Below are 27,879 nucleotides of genomic sequence, written 5' to 3'. Positions count from 1 at the left end.
GACTTGAGTCATGCGCTCTCTTCTGCACAGCTCAGAGGTGGTGCGTGGCTGGGGGAACTGCCATCCAGCCCCTCCTGTGCTGCAGCCCTGCAGAGAGAGCACATCTTGGTTTGGGCCATGCGTCACCCAACAGGCCGCGCACATACTTACAGAAGCATCCCAGGCACCGCAGAGGAGTCAATTGTCCACTTTGCTTCCATAGGGAATGCTCCAGCCAGGGAGAACAGAGCAACCCTGAGGACTAAAGTGCTCCTTCTCTCCTTCTTTTTCAGGCTGGATGACTGCAATCTCTCCAGCAGTAACTGTGAGGATCTCTCCTCCATCATCAATACAAATCCATCCCTTACAGAGCTGAACCTGAACAACAACGAACTGGGAGATGCAGGCATTGAACACTTATGTAAAGGGTTGCTGATGCCAAGCTGTAGCCTACAGAAGTTATGGTAAAGCCCCATTGATTGCCTTGCTCTAACATGCTTGCAGTCTTCTGCAGGTGAAGTCATGAGGCAAACTAGTATGTGATGGTAGTAAGAGCCGTGCCAATGCACCTCAGCAATTACCTAGGTCAGATGGTTGGAAAACCCAAGTAGTTTTTATCTAAGTGGTATATTTATTGGAAGACTCCAGATCATCAGTCTGTCTTCCTTTGTCTTCCAGCACCGAGGGAGGGACAGGTAGTGTTTTTCCAGCCAAGTGAAGGCTTTCTGGGGACTTTCTTTAGAAGAGGTAGCAGATCTTCCCCCAGCCTAGGCAGCTGGATTATCTGTTTAGGCCAGTTTAAACAAAAGGATGAGCACAGAGGGCCCCACTGCCATCAGCACATACCTGACATTTTGACAAATGCATTTTTCAGAGGGCTCTTCTGCCAGGTGTAAGCACAGTGTTTAGCATCTGGTCCAGTTTGCTTGCTCCTTTCTCTAGGAACCAAGCAAAAGGGAGTTCTTGTGAGCCTTGATGTTTCAAGAGCTGTCAGTCTTTCTGCACTCTACCAAACTGGCTCTGCCTCAAGCCTTGTCTTCTCAGCTGGGCAGGGCCAGCTTGGCTCAAGACAGCATGCTTTGCAGAGGCACCAGCACTAGCATTAGTGGACTTCCCTCAGCAACCATGGAGTAGGAGCTTTAGTCAAAGCCAGTGGATGCTGCCCCTGCTCCTCAGTGACCCTCAAAGTGATGCTACCTTCTCTGTCCAGCACCTTTTCTGCAGGGTACTGGAGTCCTCCAGCTCCTGAGGTGGGTCTGGGATCTTCATGACACTACCTTGTGAAAATTATTTGCCTTGTATATCAGATATGCCTGCTTCAGAGTCCCTGTGCCCCCTGCAATGAGGACTTGCTGACAAATAGAGGGAAAGTTGACGGTGAAGCTAATCAAACTGCAACTTTGTGATGGGCCTTCAAGAAATAACTGTGATACTCTGTACTGGAAGACTAACACAAGTAATTTTTCAGAGAATTTGTCCTACGCTTCAAACTTCTCCACATGCTTAAGTAACAGCCTGGATTAGGTTGTTTTAGTTGTATAGAAACATAATTGCCCATTTTGGCATTCTGGTGAGGTGCCTTAGGGAATAAAAGAGCAACCAAACCCAAGTCAAACTTAGTACCGCCATGCACAACACCTCTCCGTTGCCGGGAATTCTTGTCCGATAACTCTAAACGCCCCATAGCAATACCAGCATGGTTCCTACATGACCAGCCTGAGTGCTGAAGGATCAGCTTCATAGATCCTTCCTGTAGTATACCATTAGATTTCTAAATGATATCCAGGGATTTAAGCCAAGTTGAATGAGATTTTTATTTTTAGCTACTCTGGATCACATTTCCAGAGGGGGCAAGAAATTGTAAGATGCCATTGCTTTATCTCTGGGATAAGCCTCATGATGATTAATACACTTCTATAAAGCAGATGCAGTTCTACTTAATGTAGGGTGGATCCATCTTCTTCTAGAGGCGCTATATGAGCGATTACACTGAAGGAAGCATGGGAGCTATTGTTCATGCTACAGGTATAATACTAGCTGATAAAATATTTTGGCACACTGGTAAAATAGCAGTACTAACCTGGACATACCGTGTTCTAGAGGCTTACGGACTGTTAGTGCCATGGCATCCTTTCCAAGCTCAAACCCCAGCAGATGTGTCTCTCTGAGAAGAGCCTCTGTAATTCTGGGGGTGCACTTCCCTCACCCCAGTTGCCTCTCTCCTTCAGGCTGCAAAACTGCAATCTGACAAGTGCCAGCTGTGAGACTCTCAGCTCCGTCCTCAGTGCACAGCCGTCCCTGACAGAGCTGCACGTAGGTGATAACAAACTGGGAACTGCTGGAGTGAAGGTGCTGTGTCAAGGGATGATGAACCCCAACTGTAAGCTGCAGAAGCTGCAGTAAGTAGTCACTGGGCTTTTTTGGTCATCAGACAGGTCATGCTTGTCTTTCTCTTGAGAAAAGCAGGAGTTTTGTCGCCAGATAGGAATTTCTTCTCGTTTTATCTGAAATTGTGTCATGCTTATTCATGCTGATAGGTCTTGTGGGTTTGTAAGAGCTGGGTGTCTATTCCCAGAGGCTTTTTTTAGCCCTCCTGGCAGTGGTGGCTGTTAATGCAGGACCTCTCAGACACCCAGGAAAAGTCTGATTCTGCTGCACTTAGTCCTTGTTTTCCAGCTGAGTGGGACCCAGGTCTATTTGCAGCCCCCAGCTCCTCCCAGGAAGGCTCGGTGGTGAGGCTGTGTGATGTGTTGCAATGCAAAACTGAGTTGTGTGTTCAAGGCATTGGATAATGGAGGACTAGTGTAAAAATGGGGTGGGTAATTAGTCTTGCTAGCGTCCTCTGGGGTCTAGTTTAAGAATTAATGCTTCCTGAAATGAGCAGGGAGACGCTGTTAAAAACTCTTATGGTTATCTCTGTTTTCATGCATTGCGTGGTCTCAACTCACGTTGGCATGTTTTCTGCCCTGGCTAACACACACTTTGCCCAGCTGATGTCTTGCGGATAGCGGGATGTGGTGAAGACGGTTGTTTTACCCCTGGACTTCTTCTCTTCTCGCAGGCTGGAGTATTGCGAACTCACAGCTGATATTGTGGAAGCTCTCAATGCTGCTCTGCAAAGCAAGCCCACCCTGAAGGAGCTCAGCCTGAGTAACAACACGCTGGGAGATACAGCTGTAAAGCAGCTGTGTCAGGGACTGGTGGAGGCAAGCTGCAACCTAGAGTTACTACAGTAAGGAAGAGCTGGTCATCTCTAACTGCAACTAGTCCTGCTGCTAGTCATACCATCCATAAGACAGGAAAAATTATTGTCAGGAATGCCTGAAATTCAGGCCAGATTTTTTGCTGGCTCAGATTGCTGTAACTGGAAACTGCAAGCAAATGTCTGGGCCTTTCAGTTTTGGGGTTTTTTGACCTTTTTTTTAGCATGTGAGTCAGAGCTCACTCTTCTGCCTGTTGGTACAGTGTGAATGTGTACCCCACATAAGGGGTGCGATTACAAGGGGTGACTGCTCGCCAGTATCTCGGAGCAGAGGAGCAATCACCCTCAGTGGCTCCAGTTCTTACCCTTGAATTACCAGGCAGATGAGTATATTTATTCAGATCCCTTTTTTTGCTTCAAAACAGAGATGCTGGCTTTGGCCTCCTGTCTGGTGTAAAGCCTGTGAAGGGGTTTAGGGGAGAAGCCCAATTCATTTTATCTTGCCCCTGTAATTCAGCAGGGGTTGGTTGCCAGGGTCTCACTGTGTGATATACCCAAAAGTTCCTCTTAAAACAGACAGTCGATATAAAGGGGGAGTTTGGTAAAAACAATCCTCGCATTAATGGATGTGAATGGGTAGGTCAGAGTAAAAGTGCCCTGCAGCCTTGCGGAGCGCAGGAGCGGTGTGTTGCCTCACCCAGAGCCTGTCTAGGATACCTGTATCATCTCTGAGCCTTGCAGGGTCTAGCAATGCCCAGCTGAGCTGCACTGGTTTGCAGCAAGGAACCAGCCTGTAGACCCTCCTCAGTCTGAACTGGGGGTGTTGGGGTGTATTTAACACAGAGGGTCTGGAGGAGCAACTCCAACTGTGCTTTTTTTCTGCAGCCTGGAGAACTGCGGCATAACCAGCGATAGCTGTCGGGAGATCAGTGCTGTTCTCAGTAACAAGTCATCGCTGATAGATCTCTCCGTGGGGGATAACAAGATTGGGGACTCTGGTCTGGTTCTGCTGTGCCAAGGACTGATGCATCCTAACTGCAAAATCCAGAAGCTATGGTAAGGGTAGGCAGAGGTTACTTAAATCCCTCTTGCAGCCTCTGAGCTATCTATCTACGTTCTGCTGCTGGTTTGCTCCTAAGCAGAAAGTTTCTCACTTACACCCCCTAGTGAAACAGGAATGTCTCTACAGCAAATTAGTTACTTCTGAAAACTGAGTAGAGGACACCGTGAATGAGCAGGACCGCACTGAAATCACTTGGGTCAAATTCTGGGGAAAGGGTGAATGAAATTTGTGATGGTGTTGTCTTGGCTTCCTGTTGAGTTATCTGTCTACTAGAATTGCATGGTCCTATTTCTTTTTTTGTGCTACAAACAGAGCTTTTGGTGCAACGGATGGGAAAGTAAGGAGAAAGCTGTGTGGTATGATGCATGAATAGGTTTTGTAAAGGATAGAAGAAAATGAGATGATGTAGCCAGAAATTCAGAATACTAAAATAGGACTCTGTTTTCTAATCTAAGTCGTTCTTGGGCAAAAATAATGTTTTGTTCTTCCCTGCAGGTTATGGGACTGTGATCTCACAAGTGATAGCTGTAAAGATCTCTCCAGACTCATCAGTACAAAAGAGACCCTCACAGAGATCAGTCTGATAGACAATAACCTGAGAGATTCGGGGATGGAAATGCTGTGTCAGGCGCTCAAGCATCCCAACTGTAAACTCCAGGAGCTATGGTGAGCTGCTGTCAAGTTTCACATACCCACTGCCTTCTTTGGAGACCTCACTGAAGAAAGATGTGGATGAAGTAATGCCCACCAGACAGATCCTCAGTTGCGATGGTTCCACAAACAACTCATGCCAGTTGTTACCTAAAGGATTTAGACTTATGGAGCTAAAGGGATTTGCATTTCTAAACTTGTAGACACTTTGAAGTTCTGCCCCATAGTCATCCTATTATAAGCAATAGGAGACCAAGCATCACTTGCAGAGCTTCTGTCTAAGATATTTTATCGTGCAACAAATGGCAGCTAAGAGACTTTTGAAGTTTGAAAAGCCTCATATAATAGCAAAATGAGTGCTGTGATCAGATATCTCAGGTTCTTCACTGGATCCAAGCGCTCTCATTGATGAGCCAAAAGAAGGCTCTAATGACATAAACTGTTCTCAGCGTCCTCTCTGCTGACAGTGTTACCTTTTAGGCTAGGATGATCTGGTATCATGTGGCCAGGAGAGGAAAATTGTTCTTCCACATAGAACTTGAACAAGCAGCACTTGAATTTTCCTACATTGCAAGTTCAGCTCCAGCCCCCAGCTGCATTCTTCCCCTGCACTGGTGGCCTGGGAGTTGATGAGGTGCCTCAGGAGTGCACAGTGGAGCTGAGAGTGACTCTGAGGGCGGCACACTTCATCTCTGATGATTCTTATGCTTTATGGGCATGTGCGTTTCCTAGGTGCTTGCTCCGAGACAGACATCCCAAATACAAAGAGTGGGAGAGGTGCTGCTTAGAAAGGATTGAGCAGACAGGGGGTTGAGAAGAGGACAGTGATTGTGGGAAGGCTTTGGTTCCTCTATTCCCACTGTCTGGGCTCCTGTGAAGCAAATGTGAAGAAGTGAACGGTGCCTGTTACTCTTTAGATTCCCCTATCTAGATCTCATGTCACTTTTGCCTTGCAGGATTAGGGAGTGTGGGCTCACGACCGCTTGCTGCAAGGCCGTCAGCTCTGCTTTCAGCGTGAACAAGAGCTTGAAAGTACTGCACATGGGCGAGAACAAGTTGGGAGATGCAGGTGTTGAACTTATGTGTGAAGGGCTGCTGCACCCCAACTGCAACATCCAGTCCCTATGGTAAGGTGCACACAGAAGTCGTCTTCTTTCTTGCTGTGTTACCCTTCCAAGAACCGCATGCAGAGAGAGGAAGATAGCAATAGATCATAGCATTGTATTTTTTTGCTCACATGAAACAATTTACGCCACACGCTGATGTTTAACTAGTCCACTAGCAAGTAAATGGGAGCTACAAGTGCTTCCATGTATCTTGTCACTCATGGTCTCTTGCAAGTGCAGGCTGTCACCCATGCGAAACTGCATTCATAGCCATCCACAGGTGCTCTCCCAGGTGCAGAACTGAAAGTGCATGTACCTTCAGGATCTAAAGCAAAGTGTGGGGAGGCTGGAGGGATCTTGCTTTGTTCTGTGAGCTGCTTGCTGTAGAGCTTCCTGTGCCCTTCTCTGAACTTGCCCACAGGGCCTCTCTCAGGTGGGACACTGAGATGGAGAAACTGCTGGTCCAGGTCTGGCTTGTTAATTCTTGTGCCTGCCAGCTGCAGTGCAAAGCCTGCCTGAATTCACCAGTTGCCTCCTGCTTCCCATAGTCTCTATGGGTGCCAGCACAAGCGCTGGTCCAGCAGTAGGAGCAGGAGGCCAGCTGGAGCATCACCTCCAGCCCTGTAGTGGGACTCACCTTCCCCATCTGCCCATTGCCTTCCCAGGCAGGCACTGAGCTCAGGACTGGCGTGGCTGTGGCCTGCGTGATGCTTGGGGCACCATGCTTGTCTCGTCCGTGCCATTTGACAGAAGCCAGAGCTGTGCTCCAATGCCTGAGACTCGCAGTGAGTGAGTTGAGCAGATGAGTTGTGGGAGACATCAGTAAGACTTGAGGTCTCTGCCCAGAAAGATGTGTTTGCTGACCAGTTAAAGCTACTTGTCTCTCAGCTGAGAGGCCTCTGTTGCCCTTTCTAGAGAGATGCTTGCAAGTCTCAACTTTAGAGATGATTTATGATCAGTTTAAATCAAAGAGAAGATTATGCATGATGTTGAAGTTGGGAATATCTTCTTAGGGTTCCTTCTTCCCCTGCAGCCACATGCCATTAAGCTTTAGGGAGGACTTTTAGGTGTTCAGCAGTCACCACGAGAACGGCTGTCTCTGTGGGAAGGCCATGGACCAGCCCCCGCTGATGTTTCGGAGGTGCCAGCCTAATGGGGATCTCTGGTCCGTGCAAGGGATGTCTGTGCCTGTTGCCCAAGAGTGGGCTGGTTTCTGGAGCCAGTGCTTACCGCACTGGCCTCTCCCTCCTCTTCCCTGCAGGCTGGGTAATTGCGATCTCACGGCAGCCTGCTGTGCAACCCTCACCACTATCATGACTAATAAGCAGTGCCTTACTGAGCTGGACCTGAGCTACAACCCTCTGGGAGATGAAGGCATCAGGAAGATCTGTGAAGGTTTGAGGAATCCCAGCTGTGGCGTGCAGCAGTTAATGTGAGAGCTGTTTGTGGTCCTGCTTGTGTTCTTCCTGGGAGGTCCTGGGGGCTGCGGGGAGGGGGCTGTGAGCACCAGCTCTCTGGGAATTGCACCTGAGGGCAAGTGGTGACCTGGGGTGGGGGTCAAATGCCATCTGCATGTTGCAAAACACCCCCTTGTCCCTTCCAAGTGACGTGACCACAGTGCCTGGATCTGTTTTGGTCCATAGTGCCCAAGAGCAAGGGGAAGGTGCTGCTGGGGAGGGAGTAATAGGGTCCGATGTTGTAAGGCATGTTTCTGGCTGTTGGGCCAGACTCTCAAACCTAGACAGGGCCCTTCCTGTTATATGATCTTCCCATACCAGCCATTTGTGCATCTTTCTCTTAACGGGAGGATGCTTACTAAACCAGCTTGTCTTTTTGTTTGGGTGTAGTTTGTATGACATTTACTGGAGTCCTGAAGTGGATGATGAACTGAGAGCCCTGGAAGAGTCCAACCCTGAAGTGAAGATCATTTCATGAGTGGTGACTGCCTGCAGAGCAACGTCAAAGCAACGTCCTTTTCTTAATCTGAACTTTTTCATACATAAAGCTGATTAACTTAATAGAGAATTTGCTTGTACCAAAAATGTTTGTTGATTCCCTGAGTGGGTGTCCGGGGAGCTGATCAACCTTCTGTGCATCTCTGGATGTACTAACTCCGAGGCTCATGAAAGCGTGGTACATTTTCACTGCAGCATTACTATCCTTGAAATAAACAATTACTGGGCATCTTCTAGAAGTGGGTCTCTACCCTTTAGGAGCTCTTTAATCCTATAATCCTTTCTAATGCATTAGTCAGGCTTTAAAGGGAGCTCCTTTCCAAAGGCAGGAGAAGAACTACCTACTGTATTATTACTGGGTGGTGCTTTTGCCGGGTCTCTGGGGAAGGCTCTCTAAAAAAACAAATGGTTTTTAATCTAAAATGGAGCTTTCCCCTGCCTTTCCCTAGAAGAGTTCTTGGAAAAGCAGTGGTGGCCAAGGCACTAGAGAAGAAAGAAATGAGCAGCTTATCAGCTGCATAACTTGAAAATCGGTGTCCCTTGAAAAGTGATTTTCCTACAAACAAAAGATGCTGTGTGCATTTCTGCTAGTATGGGAAATGATTAAATGGTTTGATATGTTCGCTCTGGCAAGAGTGGTTCTACAGGAACTTTATTAAAGTCTGTTTGCAAATAATTAAATGCTTCATTTTTCTACTTAGAAAAATATGATATATCTGTATATTTCTACTTTAAGACCAATCCATCACTTCTGAACTACAATACTACTAATACCTTGTTTCACATGTTTGCTTTTGGTAAGTTACTAGCTGAACCATGTCAGGAGAAGATCTTGGTCAAGGCCTTAGGTGGACAGCAAGCCTAGGAGATGTTCCCCTGGTTTCAGGGGACACTGACTGGGTTTTCTTGCCCAGTTAGAGTTTTAATAAACCTTGTTCTAAGGAAAAATGCAGCTGTTGCACACCTAAAACACAAAAGAATGAATGTAGTTTAAAAATGTAGGCGACAAACCTGGCATTGCCCTGCGGCGGCCTTGCAAGAGGAATGCCGAAAACATCCTGTTCCCCAACATCTCTCTTCCTAGAGTGGTCATAGTGTTCTGTTCACTTGCAAATCCTGCCTGGGCACCCAAGTTAAAGGTGTCCTCCAGGCTTTGGCTTGCGGTGCTCACATGCTCATCCCATAGAGGCTGTAACTGGCTTTTCTTTGACTTAAGGAAAGCTTTGATCTAAGCATAGTTTCTACAGTAGCCTTCACAAATCTCAAATGGTGCCTGACAAGTAGCTTACGTGTGTCTTGAGGCAGGTGTGAAGGATAGGATTTGTTTCTTCCTCAATGCACATCTCTCTTGAGGATGCCCAAAATGCTAAAAAGCCATGGCTTTCTGCTTTGAGAGCTATTTGGTCTTCTCCATCGAGGGCAGAAGCAGTTCTTGTGGTTTAAAACCTACCCATCCCAAGGGGCTCTTAAATAGGCTTTTCACATTCATGGTCTCTCCTGGACTTGGCACGCATGGGCTCGTTTCAAGCTGGGGGAGAAGATAGGGCTGAAGAGGGGCAAGAGCACGTGTAGGGGGAGCCACAAAAATCAGGCACTGGGCTGGGTGTAAGGACAGCTCTCAAAAAATTTCAGCAAATATCAGAAGTGGATTTCTGAGAGTACCTGATGTGGTAGATAATAGAAGAGGTGTTCCAAGAGGGAAGTGGAGGTGCTCCTAGGCTGCTCCTGAAGCAGGTTGTGGTCAGGCAGGTTGGAGGTGAGATAGTTTGCAGGCAAATCCTCCCTTGGCCCTATCTAGCTGTCAGGATGGGCTGAGGACTGTGTCAACCAAAGTCAAACCTGGGCCAAACTAGCCTGCAGCCAGCACCCGTGCATCAGCAGGATGTGTTCCCCGCAGCATCCCCTGTGCTGGCTACCCAGGGGGTGGCACTCTCCCCTCGCACTGCAGCACAGCCGGCCTCCAGCCCTGCCATGCCTGGAAAATGCCTCTTCTTCCTCCGCTGCAGGCAGAGGAGCACTGAGAGGGGTCTGCCACCATGGCTCCCCTGCAGGCGTTCAGCCTCTGACAGCACCTTCCTACCTGGGGATAAACCGCACATCTGCCTTGGTTCCTGGAGTGGTTTTGCATTCCCTGCAAAAATGCAGACAGGATTTGGAAAGATCTCTGCAGCACACGCCACTTGTTCAGTCAGCAGCTTCAGCAAGAAAAACCACAGAGCCGTATTTTGCCATCTCAATGAGTTCAGAGCAGCTCAGGTCAGGCCAGCCCAGCAGAGCTCTGCAGGTCCACCCAGGATGAGGAGAAACCTGTGCACCCAGATCACGTTGCTGTGCTTTAGGACAATGTGAAGTCTTGTGTTTGGCTCTAAAACACAGATATAAATCCTGGGATCCAGGAGCAAGCCCCTGTAGCAAGAGACACTTGTGCTCATAAACAAGACTCAAGCAGGGATTTGTATTCCTAGAAACTCATCTGGTTGTATTTGTCTATTAGTTGGGCCAACTCACTTCCCTGACAAACCTTGTCATAACCGTAAACTTGGGAGAGTTGAAAGACAGAGAAATTTGCTCCTGCATTTTATATGTATGGGTCTTCACCATTTTAAGCTAAAACGACTAGGCAGTAATTAAGTCAAGAACCTTTCATGTGGACTAGATAGTAGGCTGGCAGTGCAGGTTCACAGCTGGAGCACTCAGCAGCTCCTGGAATGTCGCAGTCACATTCTGGTTCTCAGTCAGGGCAAATGGTTGGACCCACTGTACCAGTGGCTCGCAAATACTGACTTTCTACTAGCAAGGGTTGAATTTCACCTAGTATAGTGAAGCTTAAAGATAAAATTATGCAGCCAAAATAGAAGGTTGAGAAATCCAGGTATGACTTTCAGTTTTAAGCAAATACTAGAAGCTTAAAAGGCATGCCCCCTTGAGATCAAATAGCAGAGAACTTAAATCCAGAGAGAGCAGGTTTGTATTTTAGATCTCAGTAACAGCAGCAGTGGGTTAGCATGTGTTAAAGCTTCAGGTTTCTGCTAGTAGTTTAGGATTCTGCAATAAACTTAATTTTTCACTCATCACAGCATATGATCTCAAGCATGGAGGTCACAGTGTTCCAGTTAACGTTGCCAGAAGCAGTTAAGCAAACATTACTGGCCTCACAAACAGGTTATACCCCAACTAAACCTGCTACTTGCTTTGGAAGAGCATCATGTCATGGCTGCCCTGACAACCCTGACTGCTCTCTTGCTGCCTGGGCTTTTCGGGAAGGAGCTCCAGCACAGCAAGGCCCCAGGCACCAGCTCCAAATAATACAGATGCTAACAGCAATTTCAGTGCTCCAGCTGAATCTGAAAGGGGAAATCAAGCCAACTGTGTTTGAAGGGTTAACCACAGCTGCCCTCTTTCTTTGAAAACAGTGCTTGCCATCTGAGTCACTCCCAATTCTCTACTAAAATAGTGTGAAAGGGAGTTACTTCTTGCCTGAATTCCCCTTTCGCACGGAAAATTTTGATTTTTCATTATAATTTCCAACCTAATGCTTCCTTTCTGTGTGCTTAGTTCCTCAGTCACCCCTTCCTCCCCAGCACCTCCTTTTCATTTCATCTCTTTTACCAATGGGGAAAACACACTGAGAAAAAAAAACCAAACCCAAACTAAGAGGGAAGTCCCTCTCCCTATAAGGCAAGAAGAGTTCTGACCTACTTTATCCATTCCCCTGCTCACAGCTGCAAACAAACCATGGACATCTTGCATTTCTCCTCTTGGGGCACAGCATCACAGTCCCCTCCGTCCTCGCTTCTCCTACTTGTCTGGCACCCACACCATAAATGCAAGCCAGTCAAATGCACTCCCAGGTTGGCAAGGACTTACGAATTGACAGCTTTATGAATATGTGAGGTTGCTCTTGCCTTTCTCAGCTAAAGCCAGCTGCATCCACCAAGGGAGGAAATTCCTGGCAGGAGGAAGAAACACACTGGGTCAGATGCCTGCACGGATGATAAGCCTTTCCAAGCTAGAAGGCTGGGCTGGTTTTGGCTAGGATAGAGTTAATTTTCTTCATAGTAGCTGGTATGGGACTACATTTTGGATTTGTGCTGAAGAGTGTCAATAGTAATACAGAAATGTTTTCGTTACTGCTGAGCATTGCTTGCACAGAGTCAAGGCCTTTTCTGCTTCTCGCCCCACCCCACCAGTGAGCAGGCTGGGGGGCACAAGAAGTTGGGAGGGGACACAGCTGGGACAGCTGGCCCCAACTGACCCAAGGGATATCCCAGACCGTATGTCATCATGCTCAGCATATAGAGCTGGGGGAAGAAGAAGGGGGGGGGACATTTGGAGTGATGGCATTTGTCTTCCCAAGTCACTGTTAGGTGTGATGGATCCCTGCTTTCCTGGAGATGGCTGAACACCTGCCTGCCCATGGGAAGTGGTGAATGTATTCCTTGTTTTGCTTTGCTTGTCTGCACGGCTTTTGCTTTACCTATTAAACTGTCTTTATCTCAACCCATGAGTTTTCTCACTTTTACCCTTCTGATTCTCTCCCCCATCCCACCGGGCGGGGAGTGAGCAAGCGGCTGTCTGGGGCTTGGTTCCCAGCTGGGGTTAAATCACAAGGGCAAATTGGTGACACATTGGGTTTGGGACCATGTACCTGGGGAGATGGAAATTTTAACCAGCCAATGTTGTATCATGGCCTATCTCGTTTGAAATTAAAGGCAGGTATGCAGTGGGAGAAGTTAATTGTTGGCAGTTCCTCAAGCCCTTGAAGATGTTCCAGAGCAGACGCTCAAATAAAATTCTAAGATGGGCTGCCCATCAGGCTGGCACACAGCAGCCCATAATATCCACAGAGACAAATAAAGTACCAGCACAGCTGTTGTTTGCACATGCATCCTACAAGAAACTCATGCAAATCCTCCGTTGCTGCTTGCTGTTTCCTACTTCACTGGCAATTATTACCTCCCAAGAACCACAAGGTGTCGTCAGGACGGTGCACAGACCCAAGGTATCCTGCAAAGCCAGCACTTCCCACTCTAACCTACTTCTTTACACTGTATGTATTGTTTTCACCTTGTTTCACACTTCACTTACTTAGATGTACCCTAATTATGCTTTGCGGATGATTAAAGCACCTCTGCTTCTGGGTACAGAAATACTCCCCAGGCCATATTGTAATTGTCTAGGAAACATTACCTGCCTGTCATGACTTCTAGGTGTAGCTTGGCTAATTGAGCTCCTTGTAGCTGGGTTAGATGCATCAGCTCGTCTCTAATGTGCAGTAACCACAAATCAAGTAGTGAGGCTGCACTTGGAGATAATTAGAATATAAAGCACCAAAGAGTTTTCTCCATGGCACCTCCCACAATGAGGGAAAAAAATACTGTTTTGTTCATCCCTGACTGCAGTGGGGAGCTGCTGCTTTCTTCACAGCAGTCTCCCAGGGGATCCATTCCCCCTTCCGTGCCACAGCGTGCAAAGCAAATCTAAATTAGAAGTGCTATGTGGCATGCAGCCATGCCTCCTAACTACAGCAGGATCAAAGATAGCTATAATCCCAATGAGGTGGGTTACAGTCAGCTAATTAATGGTCTGGGGAAGAAATCTGTCCAGATTTGGATGGCTTGATAGAGAGGAAGCAGAGGTCCCAAGGCTGGAGAGACAGAATGGGACCGATCCAAGGCTTCTCAGGGAAAATCATTGAAGCCCAGGTGGGGTAAGTAGTGAAAACCAGATGAGGGAGGACAGAAAGCACTGGAGGATGGTGTTCTACCTCCTTTCTCACCTTCCTCCCCAGTTCTTGGCCCTGTAATCTCCATGTAACTTAGCACCATCTTCTGAAAGAGAGGACCACTCCTGCTTTTCAGATGGCTCATTGCCTCTAAGTGTTTAAAGCATCTTTAGGCTCCTGGATTTCATGCCTGGCAGCCCTGGAAGGGTATGGGATGGCATTGGCACAGCTGAGACTATGGACCTAGCTCCAGTAGTGTGTGCAGAGACTTCCCATTCACTACTGGCATCCAGCTGCAACAGCCCCAGCTCCAACACCCACAGGATATACTTGTCAAAAAAAAAAGAGATCCTATTGCTTTGGAGAAAGAAAGGAGAGTTAAAACAACTGCACAGCAAAAGCAGATGAAAAGCATGCACTTTTAGCCCACTCATTTATCCTGTGCTTTTTATGGGCTTGCAAAGCTGGGAGGACTTCACATATCAATATGGATTGGTTTCACCAAGAGCGGCAAGGGGTTATAAATGCTCTCCTACAAGCATCTAGAAGCTCAGCCTTTCTCATTTGTGTCCTGCTGTCCAGTGCCTGCTGGGCCTCTCCTGGGAGCTGCAAGGGAGCTTCGTGTGGAGTAGCATTCACTGTGACCCTGACAGCCGGATTTTCCAAGTGGGCACCCAAAACAGCAGCCCTCCACAGTTTTGCTGGAGTTAATTAAGCAGCAGCCTTTCCACCACATTGTTCCCCACGTACACCCTGTTCTGAGCTGGCTTCATCAATATTGGCTCCTGTCTTGCTGGCCAGGGTGGTAACTTGTTTTTCCAGTACAGCAAACCAATCTTTTATCATGTCACTGACGGTGTGGCATGCGTATGCTCTGAGGGCTCCCAAGGACTTGCTTTTATACCATTTCTGAAGGTATGATTTTTAAGTTGCCCCAGTGTTGAGTTAGGAACTGGGAAGGGGATCCTCTTGGTTTTGCAGGGAAATACAGTGATGTCCCCAGCCTGTGAGACCCTGGCAGGGCTGTTGATGCTCTAGCAAGGCAGCCAAGCTCCTTCTGGAGTTGCCTCTCGTGGGGCTGCAGTGCTCTTGGAGAGGGGCTTGCAAAAAGAGGAGAAGGGTAAGATGTTTTCTGTTACTAGCAGAGCTGCAAATGTATGTGTGCAGGAGTGGCTGGTCTGCAGTAGGCTGTCATTCACAGGATGGGGAATGAGTGACAGCCTGGTTTAGGTGACATGGTCATGGGGAGGACAGGGAGATGCATGTGCAGTATCAAGCCTGTCCTGCCACTGTGGCATGACAGCAGAGAAGTGCTCACATTAGTGGGGTCCTGCTCGCTTAGTGATGCTGGGGCAGCTGCTGTCTTTATACCAGACCTATTGCAAGGGGAAGCTGACTTTAATCAAGGTCCATGAGTGCTGGACTAGGCATGATGGTTACGGAGGCATTCAACTGCACTGTGTGCTCTTATTTAAATATCTGCTATGTAATTCAGAAGCAGGTTCTTAAAAGTAACTTCTGTCAGGTGAATGACAGCCAGTTAATGAGTTTGAAAATGTGAGTGTCCACTGCCCACACAGAGAACTCAGTGATGGTTAACAACCTTAGGAGGCTTTTCTAGGACAAGCCAGTCAGTGCAGGGATCTCCCGTCCCTCCCTTGCTCACTCATGCCCTTACAAGAGAGCAGGCAAGACTCCTCTGCCTTCAGGATGTTATCACAGGAGGATGTCAGGGTCTACTTGGTAACACCAAGGTGTCCTTGGCTCACAGATTCTCCAAAATCACCCTGTCCTGATAAAAGCCCACTCTGCACTGGCAGAAATGTGCTGTTCCTCTCACTGATGCGATGGTACCCTCGGCTCAATTACTGTTTCCCTTCCCCAAGACAGACATCCAACACTTCAAGCTCCCTGCTATTGTGTGAGCTGAGAGCATGCCCAAGGATCACAGATACGTGAGGCTTTGGGCAGCCGTCTGTACCGGTGGCTTTGTACCTGCTGGGTGAGCGCAGAGTCATGATGGGCACTTGTATCTATGGGCAAAATCCGGTTATGTTCTTTGCCTGGAGGTTTTGGAGATCTCCTAGTGGAAGGAGGCTTAGATTCATAAGCGCAAGTGTAAGGACTGGTCAGCACAGGAGGAGGTGGTGTTGTAAGGCCCCCTGCTAGGGAGAAACTTCACTAGTCTAAAGACAATATTTCATTGCAGGTTAGTAGTGAGTTAAATTTCTTGGGCAGTTTCAAAAGCTCCTCTTAGTCCCATTTTTTTCAGGAAGCAAATTATTGGGAAGCATTTATTTAGACTGAGATTTAGGTCTCACTCACAGAAGGATATTTCTGCTGGTCACCTCCTGTTCTTTGCTATTGCTTCATCTCCAGCAGTGATTGCTGGTAGTATGTTTCACAGTGCCCCAGCAGTTGCATAGGGTTCTGCACCAAAGGTACAGATAATAAACCACGACACCTGGTATGAATATCAACTTGTTCTGAGGTGAAGAAATCACGAATATTCAGGGTTTCTGTGCAGGAAGTTTGACTAAACTGATTTCTGCTTTAAAGCTTGTTTTGGGATGCATAAACCAGAAGCAATTTCTTGGAACAGCTCTTATCTGAAGCTGGGCACTGTTTATTGGCTGCTCTTGTTTGCTAGAGGTGGGTAAAATGTTTGCTCCCTGGCAAGATTAGTGTTTAAATCTCACCTTAAGCAATCAAAAAAGAAAGACAGTAAGTGCTATTCGGTACTAGATCTTTATTGTGAATGGGTGTAAAGGCATGGATGGGAAGGGCTGCTCTAACACGAGCTCCCTATCCCTTCTCCTTTCCAGTTGAATTCAGTCCTCTCCTGAAGAGGGTGATAAAGCTCTTAAGGGATCCTTAACCAGATGGCACTGGGTGAATCCCTTCCTCCAGTCCTCATTTTGATTACTCAGACTAAGCAAGGATGAAAGGCTATACCGAGCCATAGCCCAACAGACCACCATTCATCTTGGAGCAAAACAACACAGACAGAAGCCCAAACTAAGCTGCTGTTTCTTCCTAGGACTGTCAGGTTCCTTCCAGGGGCAGATGACAAACTCTCCAGATCACTTTCTCCAAATTTCCAGAGACTTTCCCTTGTCTCCCATTACAGAGACCCATCAGGCTCTCACACCTGCCCAACAGATCAACAAGTGACCACCCTGGTCCTGCTTCTCCCTGTGTCTCTCATCCTTTTCCCAGTGTCTCCTTTGGCTGCCTTAGACCTCCCAGACTGGCTCTACAAACCACAGCTCCTCAAGTGTCTTGCTGCCTGAACAGGTCTGCAAATGAGTGGCACGTCTGAAAGGAAGGCACCAAAATCTCCTTATCTGATGAAGCTGCCTGCTAAGCCAACAGCTTCCTAACTACTGGCCAGCACATTTCTCATCAGCTAGTCAAGCTAGTGACCTCCCAGATGTCAATGCCATCACAGCAAGCCAGCCAGTCAGATGCCGATCCTATAACCCTGCAAAGGGTTTTCTTTGGATCAAACCCAACAAGCCAGATCCAGTAAACCAGACAGACTTGGCCCTTGGTAGTACATTCTCATGGTTGCAGGGAAGAGCAGGATAAGGCTCAGGGAAAAGGAACAAGGTTCAGAAGAGATCTGGAGCAATTGCTGTAGGAGGAATGACTGGCTGAGCTAGGACTACCTAGCCTGGGAAAGGGTGGCTGAAGGACAGGAGAGAGGTCTGATGGCAAGAGTGTCTGGAGAGGGTGAACAGGGAACGACTCTCTGCTGTTCTCTTTCCAGTTCAGGATCTAGGCAATGACAAAGTAAATCATCAGGTGAAAAGTCAGCTAACTAAAGGAGATGATAGTTCTTGTGTTGGGTGGGAGAACTTCTTGGTAGAGGATACTGTGGAAGCTAGCATCTGACACAGCTTAAAAAGTCAATTGGATGAATAAATGGAAATAAAAAAAATCCACTGAGGCTTATCAGAAGCAAGTAAGGCCCTTAGCTGCATACTGCAGGAGGCTGAAGGAACATTTTGGGGGAAAGTATCATTGGGTGCTTACCCTGGTCTTATACTGTCCCCAAGCATCTGCTGCCAGGCATTGTCAGAAGGCAATAAGCAGAAGGGCAAGTAACCAGGAGGCAGCCAGCAGTTGTGAAGCAGTACTATATGGAGGGCAAGGAAGCAGGATGAAAAAAAAAATTGTGGGAAAATTACAGGTGTATCACATTTCTAGTGGCTTTTCACCTGGGAAGACCATAAGCTGCCTTGTGAATAGCTCTGGACAAAAGCAGGGCAATCCAGCAGATGCCTGTTTGTGTGGCAATGGTGAGGACAGATCTGTGACAATGTGGTACTGACCCTGTGAGCACAAGCACAGGTAAATGACATTACCAACAAGTCCCTATGAGGGCCACAGGATTAATGTTGAACGTATGGGTCTGAGCTGCACATACATCCATGTGTACAGACCTTTTCCTGCTTGGCTCATACAATGTGGAGAAGCAATACTAGCAATGCTGAGCCCTTCTTTCTCTCTCTCTTGGAGGAACAAGACATGGTACAGAAGAGCTCTGTCGTGCTCAACTTGCACAGCTCGCAGATGCCCTTTTCCAGTACCTGGAAGTAAGGGATCTTGGCATTAGCTATCGTCTTGTGCCTGGTGGCCCTGCCCATCTTAACTTGCCAGACGTGTCAGCTCCAGGAACACAACAGGACTGGAAAAAGTAAGTATGGGGCAACAGTGCTCAGCACCCACCGGGAGCCTGTGTTTCTGCCACCCTTTCCTCTCAACAAGCATCTTCTACCCTGGGCCAAACACAGGAACTGAGCAATGTCCTCAGCTCTTATGCTTCCATTTGCCACCATTTCTGTGATAGTCACTCTGTGGCAAGCTGCATGTCCAAGATCTCCATTACCTGATTCAAGACAGGTAAGGGTGCAGGTTCCTCTTGTTAAAATGAAGTTGGCTCTGTGTGTGACAAGACAAGAGGTGGGAAACTGGGGCAGGTCACCTGTCCTGGTTGTTAGCTGCAAGGGGAAGAAACAAGGCACACATTACAGGATCCCACAAGCACATCCTGCCCATACAGTTGTTGTAGCCTTGCTACAGGCCAGCTGCTTCTTCACCAGGCCAGACACATAAGCATGGTGTCGTGGTTTAACCCCAGCCAGCAACTAAGCACCACGCAGCCGCTCACTCACTCCCCCACATCCAGTGGGATGGGGGAGAAAATCAGGAAAAGAAGTAAAACTCCTGGGTTGAGATAAGAACGATTTAATAGAACAGAAAAGAAGAAACTAATAATGATAATGATAACACTAATAAAATGACAACAGTAGTAATAAAAGGATTGAAATGTACAAATGATGCGCAGGGCAATTCCTCGCCCCCCGCCGACCGACACCCAGCCAGTTCCCGAGCGGCGAATCCCTCCCCCCACTCCCCAGTTCCTAAACTAGATGGGACGTCCCATGGTATGGAATACACTGTTGGCCAGTTTGGGTCAGGTGCCCTGGCTGGGCATGAGACACTGAAAAATCCTTGACTCTAGTCTAAACACTACTGAGCAACAACTGAAAACATCAGTGTTATCAACATTCTTCACATACTGAACTCAAAACATAGCACTGTACCAGCTACTAGGAAGACAGTTAACTACATCCCAGCTGAAACCAGGACACATGGCTTCTTCTGCTCTCTCCAGCCCAAATGTTATCTCATGCCCCAGGTAATGCCAGGCTCACTCACTCTTCCTCGCTGTCTGCAGTTCTTCCCAGCCTCCTGTCACCCAGACTCAGCAACCCCACTCTGCTTGGATGGCTTTTACAAAATAAAATAAAATAAATTATCTCTCCCACCTGCTTCTTCCTCCTCTTTCCTTCTCAGCTGTGCAAGGTCACAAGCCGTGACCATGGCTCACCCCACTTCTTTTGTCCAGAAGCATCAGGCCCAAGTGCCATCTAAGCACAACTTGCTAGACCACTCCGAGATACATTTTTATTGTAAGCAGGTCACAAGACTGTCCCAGAAAGTCTAAACTATACAGTATTCACACCAGGTGGTCAGTGCCAGCACCTGCACGATGCCAATGTTAACACTGGACCCTTCAGCAGGTCCCACTAACAAGACCTTGCTGATGACAACACTATCCCTGCAGGAAGAGAGGTTGAGCAAGGCCATGGGATCCACTGTCCTCCTACCCACACCCTAGGTGGTGGGGGAAGAAACACTTCCCACTGAACTGGGATCTTTCCCAGCTGGAATAACCCTTCCCTCCAGGACAGGGCTATGCACAAACTAAAGCAAATGTAAGTGTAAGACCGTGTGACAGCAATGTCTTCATCCACTGCACTAATTTTTGGGGTACCTTATCTAAATGTTCTGCTTTCCAGAGACAGGATCCTCAGGAGTTTTTAAACTTTAGGCTTTCTAAAGGCTTTCACAAACTACCGAATAAAAATCCCACTCCAAGACTCCAAATGTCACCATCTCCAAGCTGGATGGCATTTACTCAGCTTTTCTTTATTCCCACAGAGAAGAGATGCCACAGAAAAGGCTGGGGTAGGATAAAAGCAGAGAATGGCATTTGGGGGAAGAAAACACCACCTCTTCTGCATGATGTCACTAAGCAGCGCAATGCAGACATCAAGGCAAGAACACTGATGCTAGGGCAAAGTCAAGAGCCATCCTCATTTTCAGAAACCTCACAGGGTCAAGCCATGGACTGACTGACAGTCCGGTAGAAAACAAGACCCAAAAACCTGTGGCAAGAAAACATACAAAGAGAGCGACTCTCTGGCTGACAGGAATGGAGGGAGAAGGAAAATAGAATAGAATAGAATAGAATAGAATAGAATAGAACAGAATACATTCTATATAAATAAAATATTGCTCTTCCACTTATATTGATGTAATATAAACTATTGCTCCTCCACTTAAACAGAAACCCTTCACATGTGGTAACAGGGCCACGTGTGCACCAGGGCCACACGTCCACTTGTCCCTGCTTCCCTGGCAGGACTAGACAGTCACAGAGATACACAACAATGAAGGGGAGACCAAAGCACTGATGCATCAGGTGAGCAGCCAGCCCCACTCCCGTGATTTTACAGGTATTGCAGCCCACCCACAGCACCTGTGCACTCAGTTCCCATCCTCCATTGCCCCTCAGCATCCCAGAGGGTACTAGAAGTAGCCTGGAAGGCAAATTCAGATTTTGACCTCTCATAAACAGGGCTGCTGGGATGCTTCAGCTCTTCAGGCCACAAGCAAAACACAGCAGACCGGTATCGCACTGCACGACAGGGACCTTTGCTCCTGTTTCCAGGTGCATTAAGGGGAGCCGCAGAGCTTACAATGTCTGCTGCCAAGGGAAGTGAAAACACTGGCAGAGCAATTCTGGGGGAAACTGTTGCAAAAACTTTCGCTTGATCAAAAGTTTGACTTCTACTTGCTTGTCCTTTATCCATCTCTTAAATTTTTACTGACAGAGGAGCAATTGCAAACCTTTCCCATCCCCTCTCCCTCCCCCATGACTGAAGAGACGTAGTTTCTTCTTCACCTCCAGCCTGTGTCTCTGTTACCGGACACAGTTTCCAGTAAAATGAATTCCTCAAGTTCCTGGTGACCTTCCCGCAGCTGGCCAGGGCTCGCTGCGAGAGGAGGAAGCCCAGGCACGCAGCTCTGCTGCGCAACGCCGCGCCAGGAGGAGAGCCGGCTCAGCAACAGGAGAGAGGAGCCAGCACAGAAATACCACCGGCAGCTGCTAAGTACAAAATGGCTATTAGAGGGTTGCAGCTGCTCCTCTCTAATTAAGAGAAGAGCCAATGCCAGAAAGAAAAGCACGGCAAGACGGGAGAAAAGGCTTGAGAGAGAGCCTGTCCTGCACGCCCGGGGACGAGGAAAGCAGCTGCTTTGGAGTGCTTGCTCTCCCTGTTGCAGCACAGCTGTTGGGCTCTGCTGTGCATTTCACTCACTGCCCAGCCCAAGCTTACACGCGGCTCTCGGGCAAGGCCAGGCTCTTTCCAGCTCTTTCTTCCCCATGGTCTGAACCAGGACTAGATGCTTGCGCTGTGCCAGAGAGCTGACCTGCCAGGGGAGAGGAGCACGCCGGGCGCTGGCAGAACCTCACGGGTCCCCTGGTTCTACTGCAAAGGCAGCAGGTCTAAACACACCTTCTTCTCTTCCTACCACTGTAGGAACAGGAGGGAAGTTCAACACTACCAGGCTATAAAAGGCCCATCTCTCTCTTTTCCTCTTGTCCACTTTTTCCTGAGGTGGAGGTGTTATAAACTGAGCTGGATGAGCCGTGCACCTGCCTCATCTCCTCCTCCACAGGACCAAGGACCTCAGCAGCATGAGCAGCAATTTGGGCCTCCTGCCCCACTCCCGGGACACACTGAAGTTCTCCCTCCTCTACCACAGAGAGCAATGTGAGCTGCTTTTGACTGGTCTGGAGGGCCAGGAGCTGCCTAGCCGCAGGTGTGCCGAGTCTGCCGTCCAGGTCCCACTGCTGAGGGAGGTCCCATCCCACATCTCCAGGCTCCAGTGCGTGGTCCAGGAGTAGCAAAGCCAGGTGGTGAAGAACTGCAGCAGGCCACCCTTTGGGGACCGCTGTGCTCCTGCAGATGCCGAGGTGGAGAAGAACACCTTGAAGCTGGAGGTGAGATGGGGTGCTAGCTCAGTAGACATAAAGAAGGGTGCCTTGACCAGAGAAGAAATGTGTAATGGCTTCTGGGGATGTCTGCTCCTCTTACCCCTCTGAGGAACACAGAGGGGGTTAGTCACCAGGTCAGAGGACAGCCAGCCAGGAGGTTGGTCCTTTGGCAACATGAATAAGACCAAGATTGCCAATTACCAGCATCAGCATCCCGAAGGGTTGGAAAGCCTAGAACCCCTAAAACACTTTCACATTCAAAGGGGCGTCCTACTAATTTCTTGGGCATTTTGATTTCTTGGGGTCTGCGGTATTGATGTAAGGAAGGATTTGATTTCCCTGAAATCTGTGTTTCCCGGTGCTCTGCGTTCTCCTGTCCTTTACCACAGGCATTCCCTGTGAAAATGTGCTTGGATGCACAGTCCTGCAGCAGGAGGTGGCATAGAAACTGAGGCCTGGGGTGAATGCATGGCACTGCAGTGAGTGAGCTGAGGGATGTCATACAGTGCAGGGAGAGCAGACTCGCTCTAATGGAGATAACAGAGTGAGCAGAAGCAGCCTACAATTACTGTTAGCCTCTTTTCCCTAACTCTTTGTTACTATTGCTTGGCTGCTTCTGACTTGCCTCATTTAGAGCTAGTTTGGGTCTAGCCGCAGATGTGACACTGCAGCTGGACCTGTGAATGCCCAGGGATTTTAAATGTACACCATGCCTTGGCAATAGATAGCTGTGAGGCATCCTCTAGACTGGGATGGATTTGAAACATGGGCTGAGGGGACAGCAGTGAAGACATAACTGGTGAAATCCACAGCAGACAAGTCATTTTCCAACCAGCTATTCCCTGTGAATGATCTGCAGGCACCACGAGCCAGTAGTGAGAAAGAGCATGAAGCTGAAGTCTTTGTACTTTGAACACCTTGCCACATTATACCATGGTGCCCAGGAGCTCAGCTGGAGACAGAGGGAAGCAGACCACCCAGAAATCTGGAGTTGCACTAGCAGCAGGAGAAAGACAAACCAGTACTGCAGAGTTGGTACAAATTCACAGGTCTTGAGGTGTTAGCTAGAGGTCTAACCAACCAGGGATAGATGGTTTTCCCAGAGGCACGTAATCCTTTAATGGTCTCTGGCAGGTTTTGCTCCTCCCAGGGGCAGCCAGCAATTGCTATTCCAAAAGACATCAGTGGACTAGACGGCTTGTAGGACTGAACCTGAACGATGATTCCCATGTGTTGCTACCAATCTCATATTCCTTGACAAGTGTCTGGTTGCAATTACTTCAAAGCTCCTTTGATTTGGCCATTAAGTTTTCCTGTGGTAGCAAGCAGCAAAGCCAGGGAGCTTAGACCAGACGTGGGAAATGGCCACATGCTGGAGAAACAGCTGTGGAGGGGAGGGGACACAAAGAGAGGACTGAAGCCATGTGTGAGCACATGCAGTGACAGCCCCAAGCTGCCATGAAGCAAGTGTGGGCAGCTGGCAGAGGACATGCCCTTGTGCAAGGGGATTCCAGCACCCACCCGCTCCTCTGGCCAGCCCAGTCTGGGAGCAAACCTTGCACGGAGGAAGGGCAGGACTCAGCAAGATCGGAGGGGCCATGGCCTTCACACAGCCTGTTCAAGCTGGTCTGAGAAAGGGGACAGGGCGAGGTAATGCCGCTTGATGTTCCAGTAGGCAGATGTCCAAGAGCAGTAGGGTGTCAGCAGAAGAGTTTTTTCAGGTGATACCACTGAAAGAAAGCATCTGCATTTTACTCCTTGGTATGGGCCTTCTTTGCTATCATGATAGCCCAGTCCTGACTCCCCCAAAAGCCCATGAGTGAGAATAGAAACACATGAAAACAGGCCCTAAAGGCAGGTAGCTCCCCTTGAATGAGGTTCAGCTGTGGTCCATGTGGATGCACTTGTGGCACAGCTCCATCCTGCACCTCACCCCCATGGATGTGCATTTTCCCTCTCTCGCACAGGTCCAATGGTTCAACAAATACTCCAGAAACACTGCTCTGGGAAAGTCAAGGTCACCCTGAGTGAGCTAAAGGCCTCCCAAAGCTTGGTTTTATGTGAAAAGCTGCAGAAGACTACAAAGGTGATGACTCTATCACATGGCCTTGCCCTGTGTGCCCACACAGTGGCCAGGGACCTGCATGTCAGTACAGCCATCCCTTCATTTTATTAATGAAAAATCCCCATTCTGCATCCTTGAGGACCATCTGTGTGATATCCATGGCAGCAGATCCCTTCTGCTCCCAGCACACTTGTCAGGTAGGATCTGCAGGAAGGCAGGGCTTTACAGGGGTGGAGTTTGAAATTGCATCTTAAAGGTGAGATCTCCAGGGAAGGATGAAGGCATATTGATGACTAAGCTTATGTTGCAGCACCTTCTCCCTTCGCCACCGACAGAGACAAGAGTTCAGTATGCATTACACTGGTGGACATTTGGTCTGTTTAAAGAGACTGATGGCCCAAAATAAGGAATTAATAGCAATTTTAAAATGTTAGAGGTGTATTTTAACTGGTTGCTAATGACAGTAGTGTATTTTATAACAGAGAACAAGTGACATCTCAAGTCCAGCAACCTGAACAATTAACTGTTTGTAAGAAACATCAATTCATTCCTTATATATGGGCAGCGGACGTAAAATGCGAGCAACATGAATTTGATTCCAGATCTAGCTCTCATAGTACCCTAACATGGCAAAGTCTACAGTCTGTGGGGCTTCCTGTGGCCCTCTGGAAAAAAATACCATGGTGCCATAAGAATTAGTACTTTAGTACCGTAAAATTAGCACAGATGCATGTGGATGTAGTCTGTATTGTACTACCTCATGCAGTCATGTTTGATTGGACTCAAAACTCAGAAGACACCCTTACAACCAGGTTATCCAGACACAGGAGAACAGGGGCTCTTCTATTCCTCCCTAGGAGAAAGGGAAACTGCCACGCTGTACAAATAAAGAGCAGATGCTGGCAATTGTTAAAAAGTTAAAAAGCTAAAATTCAATCTCAAGAAAAACCACTGAAGAACAGGATATGGCCAGCATGCTGTGGTGGCCCTGCAGTCTCAGCAACTTGCTGAGACCCCAAGGGCACACTCATGAGCTGCAGGAAGGTTGACATGTGGCCTTGGTGGCTGCAGAAGTTGTTGCACTGGATGTCTGCTCACCACCTGCCCATATGCCTTTCACAGGACATTGTGGGAGAAGTGCTTATGTCACTGAAGTGCCTTCCCATCTGTCAGAAGATGGAGGTTGGGCTGCTCAAGGCAAGAACTACATCCCCTCAAAGCACCGCAGATAAGAGTAAGGTTTTATATCTGCTATTGTTGTTGCTCCAGTCTTCATTCTGCTGCCTGCTACCTTTATCTTACCCAGCCAGGGGGATGGGGAGGTGTTGGAAAGAAAGGTCCTTTGCATGCCCATTGCACCCCAACGAGCACTGCTGAATCAGACCACAAGTCTGCCTAGCCTAGTGACTGTCTCTGACAGAGGACAAAGTAGCATGGAAAGAAGACAGGCGTTAAGTGATACTCCCCCTCTGTACTCACCCTGCCTCTTCCAATTCATGGCTTAGAGATTTCTTGAGCTGGGGTTGGCTTCTGTGTATTTAGAAATCCCCAATGGATTGCTCTTCCCTGCCCTCCTTCAGTCTCCTCTTGAGCCCATGCTAACATTTAGCATCCACAGTGCCCCGTGGCAGGGACTTCCACACCAAACTACACTTGTGTGCAGAACCACTTTCCCTTGGTAGCATTGACCTCACTGCTCACAAGAAAGCTGCCGTACTGCTGTGAGCTGGTGCACAGCCCCCAGCATATCTCAGGAAGGTGGCCATCTGATGTTAGATCCTGTGAGTTTTGACATGGGAGCTGCTTTTGTTGGCTTATCACACTAATGAAACGCCCAGCTACTTTTCTCAGGCAATGCCTTCCACTCCGTTTCCCTCTATCACAGGACTTGAATCCCATTTCTCTGCTCTGCAGAGACCCAAAGACCAGACTTCATCACAGTCCTGCTACCCTCAGTATAGAGCCAATTTTTTTTCTCCTGAGGATGCCCTGGGGTGGGGGCAGTGTAGAGTTGCTACAGTGCTCCTTGGGGAGGTAACCAGGGCATCACTATCATCCTTCAGTCTCCACTGATAAGATGGCCCTCTGAGGCTATGGTCACTTGAGAGCAGCCTTGGAGATGCTCTGCATTGCAGATAAGCTGTAAACAGCTCCCTACCCTGAGAAGGCTGAGGCAGAGCCACCTTTTTCTCCAGTAACCCAATATTTGATGCACAATGCAGCAACATTTCAAATTTTGGGCCCTTGCCTTATGTGGGTTCCTCCCCTGCACCATCCAGCTAGTTGGAGGAATGGAGGGTGGGGAAGATCCGGCCATTTTCCTTCTGTAGTGCTCAGCACGTAAACAGGGAGAAGGTAGGCAGCCCTTTCGCTTGCCTCACTTTATGTCCTGCTCTCCCTCTTAGTTGTATATCCAAAGTTTCCCCTTGGGACTGGGAGAAGCACAGCAGACTGAATTCTTGAGCTGATCTTTCCTGGGCTGCACTCTTCCCACAGCCTTAGATGCTCAAAAGATCTTCTCGTCTATACCTCTGAAGCCACTGTTTTCCATTTCACTAATTAAATACAGGCAAAGCAATTGCAAAGGCTCCTCTCTGTTGTTTCTTTCTGAGCTTTGTTGTGGGTGTTGGATTTAGCACAAGCACTTACAGGGCTAATAGGAGTAAATCCTTTTCTCCATCACCCTCTTTCTACTAACTTCAGAGCTTGTTCCATAACTACAGAGACTACTCTGAGGTAGTCCTTCTTAAATCATGATCTACTATTATAGGATAGCGAGGTCCTACTAGCTATGTACCTACTAAGATGTGATTGCCTTGGCCAAGTGGGCTGATTTCCAGCGGTACTGAAGCCAGCACAAGCTTTGTTACTGGCTTTGAGAAATGTGGGATCAAGTCTGAACAGTTGCAATATTCAGCTCTAATCAACACATGGCCCTTTTCCAGCATGACTACCTTATGCAGTATTATGTCTATATTTGAAATGCCCAGCTCTGGGACAGAGATAGATACCCCAGTGTTTCATTTCTCCTTTCTCTTCCCCATCCTAGATGTACATATGAGGATAGATGTTTCCTGTAGATGTCTCAGAAAAAAGCACCAGAAGTCCAGGCCACAGGCCTACACCCTGCACATCATCTTCAACAAGACTTTCCTCTTCCACATGCCTGAGCCTCCAGCGTGGGACTGCACAGCCCTGATCTCCATTTATGAAGTGGACTTAGACCCCAGGCATCTCATGGGACAGGCCACCCTGGGCAAAAGAGTGAGCGAAGGAGCTGAGCACTGGGACCTCATAATAAAGTCCGTCCAGCAGCCCATAGCTAAACAGCATCCTCTGCTCATTTAGAAGGGAGGTCTTCTGCAGCAGTTGCACATGGTGAATCTGGCCAGGTTTTCTTTCACAAAGACAAGCCAAGGTAGCACTCACAGTGGGTATATCTAAAAAAAGATAGGTCAGAGTCTGAAATCCTTGCTCCCTGAGACATGACCAGAGGTA

General features: G+C 48.1%; 2 protein-coding genes across 3 annotated transcripts in view; both read left to right on the top strand.

Annotated features, from left to right (window-relative positions):
- RNH1 (ribonuclease/angiogenin inhibitor 1) overlaps positions 1 to 8,536 on the top strand; it is a 14,289-nt gene extending 5,753 nt beyond the window's left edge. For both annotated transcript variants that reach the window (XM_010562546.1, XM_010562547.1), the window contains 8 exons: positions 273 to 443; positions 2,208 to 2,378; positions 3,041 to 3,211; positions 4,067 to 4,237; positions 4,740 to 4,910; positions 5,852 to 6,022; positions 7,263 to 7,433; positions 7,849 to 8,536. In XM_010562546.1, coding sequence (XP_010560848.1) covers positions 273 to 443; positions 2,208 to 2,378; positions 3,041 to 3,211; positions 4,067 to 4,237; positions 4,740 to 4,910; positions 5,852 to 6,022; positions 7,263 to 7,433; positions 7,849 to 7,936 — 1,285 coding nt within the window. In that variant the 3' untranslated portion in view covers positions 7,937 to 8,536. The remainder of the gene's footprint in view (positions 1 to 272; positions 444 to 2,207; positions 2,379 to 3,040; positions 3,212 to 4,066; positions 4,238 to 4,739; positions 4,911 to 5,851; positions 6,023 to 7,262; positions 7,434 to 7,848) is intronic.
- A 9,678-nt stretch (positions 8,537 to 18,214) lies between these two features.
- Positions 18,215 to 27,729, top strand: LOC104828702 (synaptotagmin-5-like). Its single transcript, XM_010562575.1, is given in 8 exon segments — positions 18,215 to 18,383; positions 20,195 to 20,310; positions 21,299 to 21,429; positions 21,998 to 22,322; positions 24,284 to 24,323; positions 24,326 to 24,402; positions 25,504 to 25,615; positions 27,431 to 27,729. Coding segments are annotated over 8 exon segments (1,269 nt in total).
- The last annotated feature ends 150 nt before the right edge of the window (positions 27,730 to 27,879 follow it).

The sequence above is a fragment of the Haliaeetus leucocephalus genome, unplaced genomic scaffold (genome assembly GCF_000737465.1).
Source record: "Haliaeetus leucocephalus isolate CR32 unplaced genomic scaffold, Haliaeetus_leucocephalus-4.0 Scaffold161, whole genome shotgun sequence".
Lineage (NCBI taxonomy): Eukaryota > Metazoa > Chordata > Aves > Accipitriformes > Accipitridae > Haliaeetus > Haliaeetus leucocephalus.
This window is presented reverse-complemented; position numbering and strand designations above follow the sequence as displayed.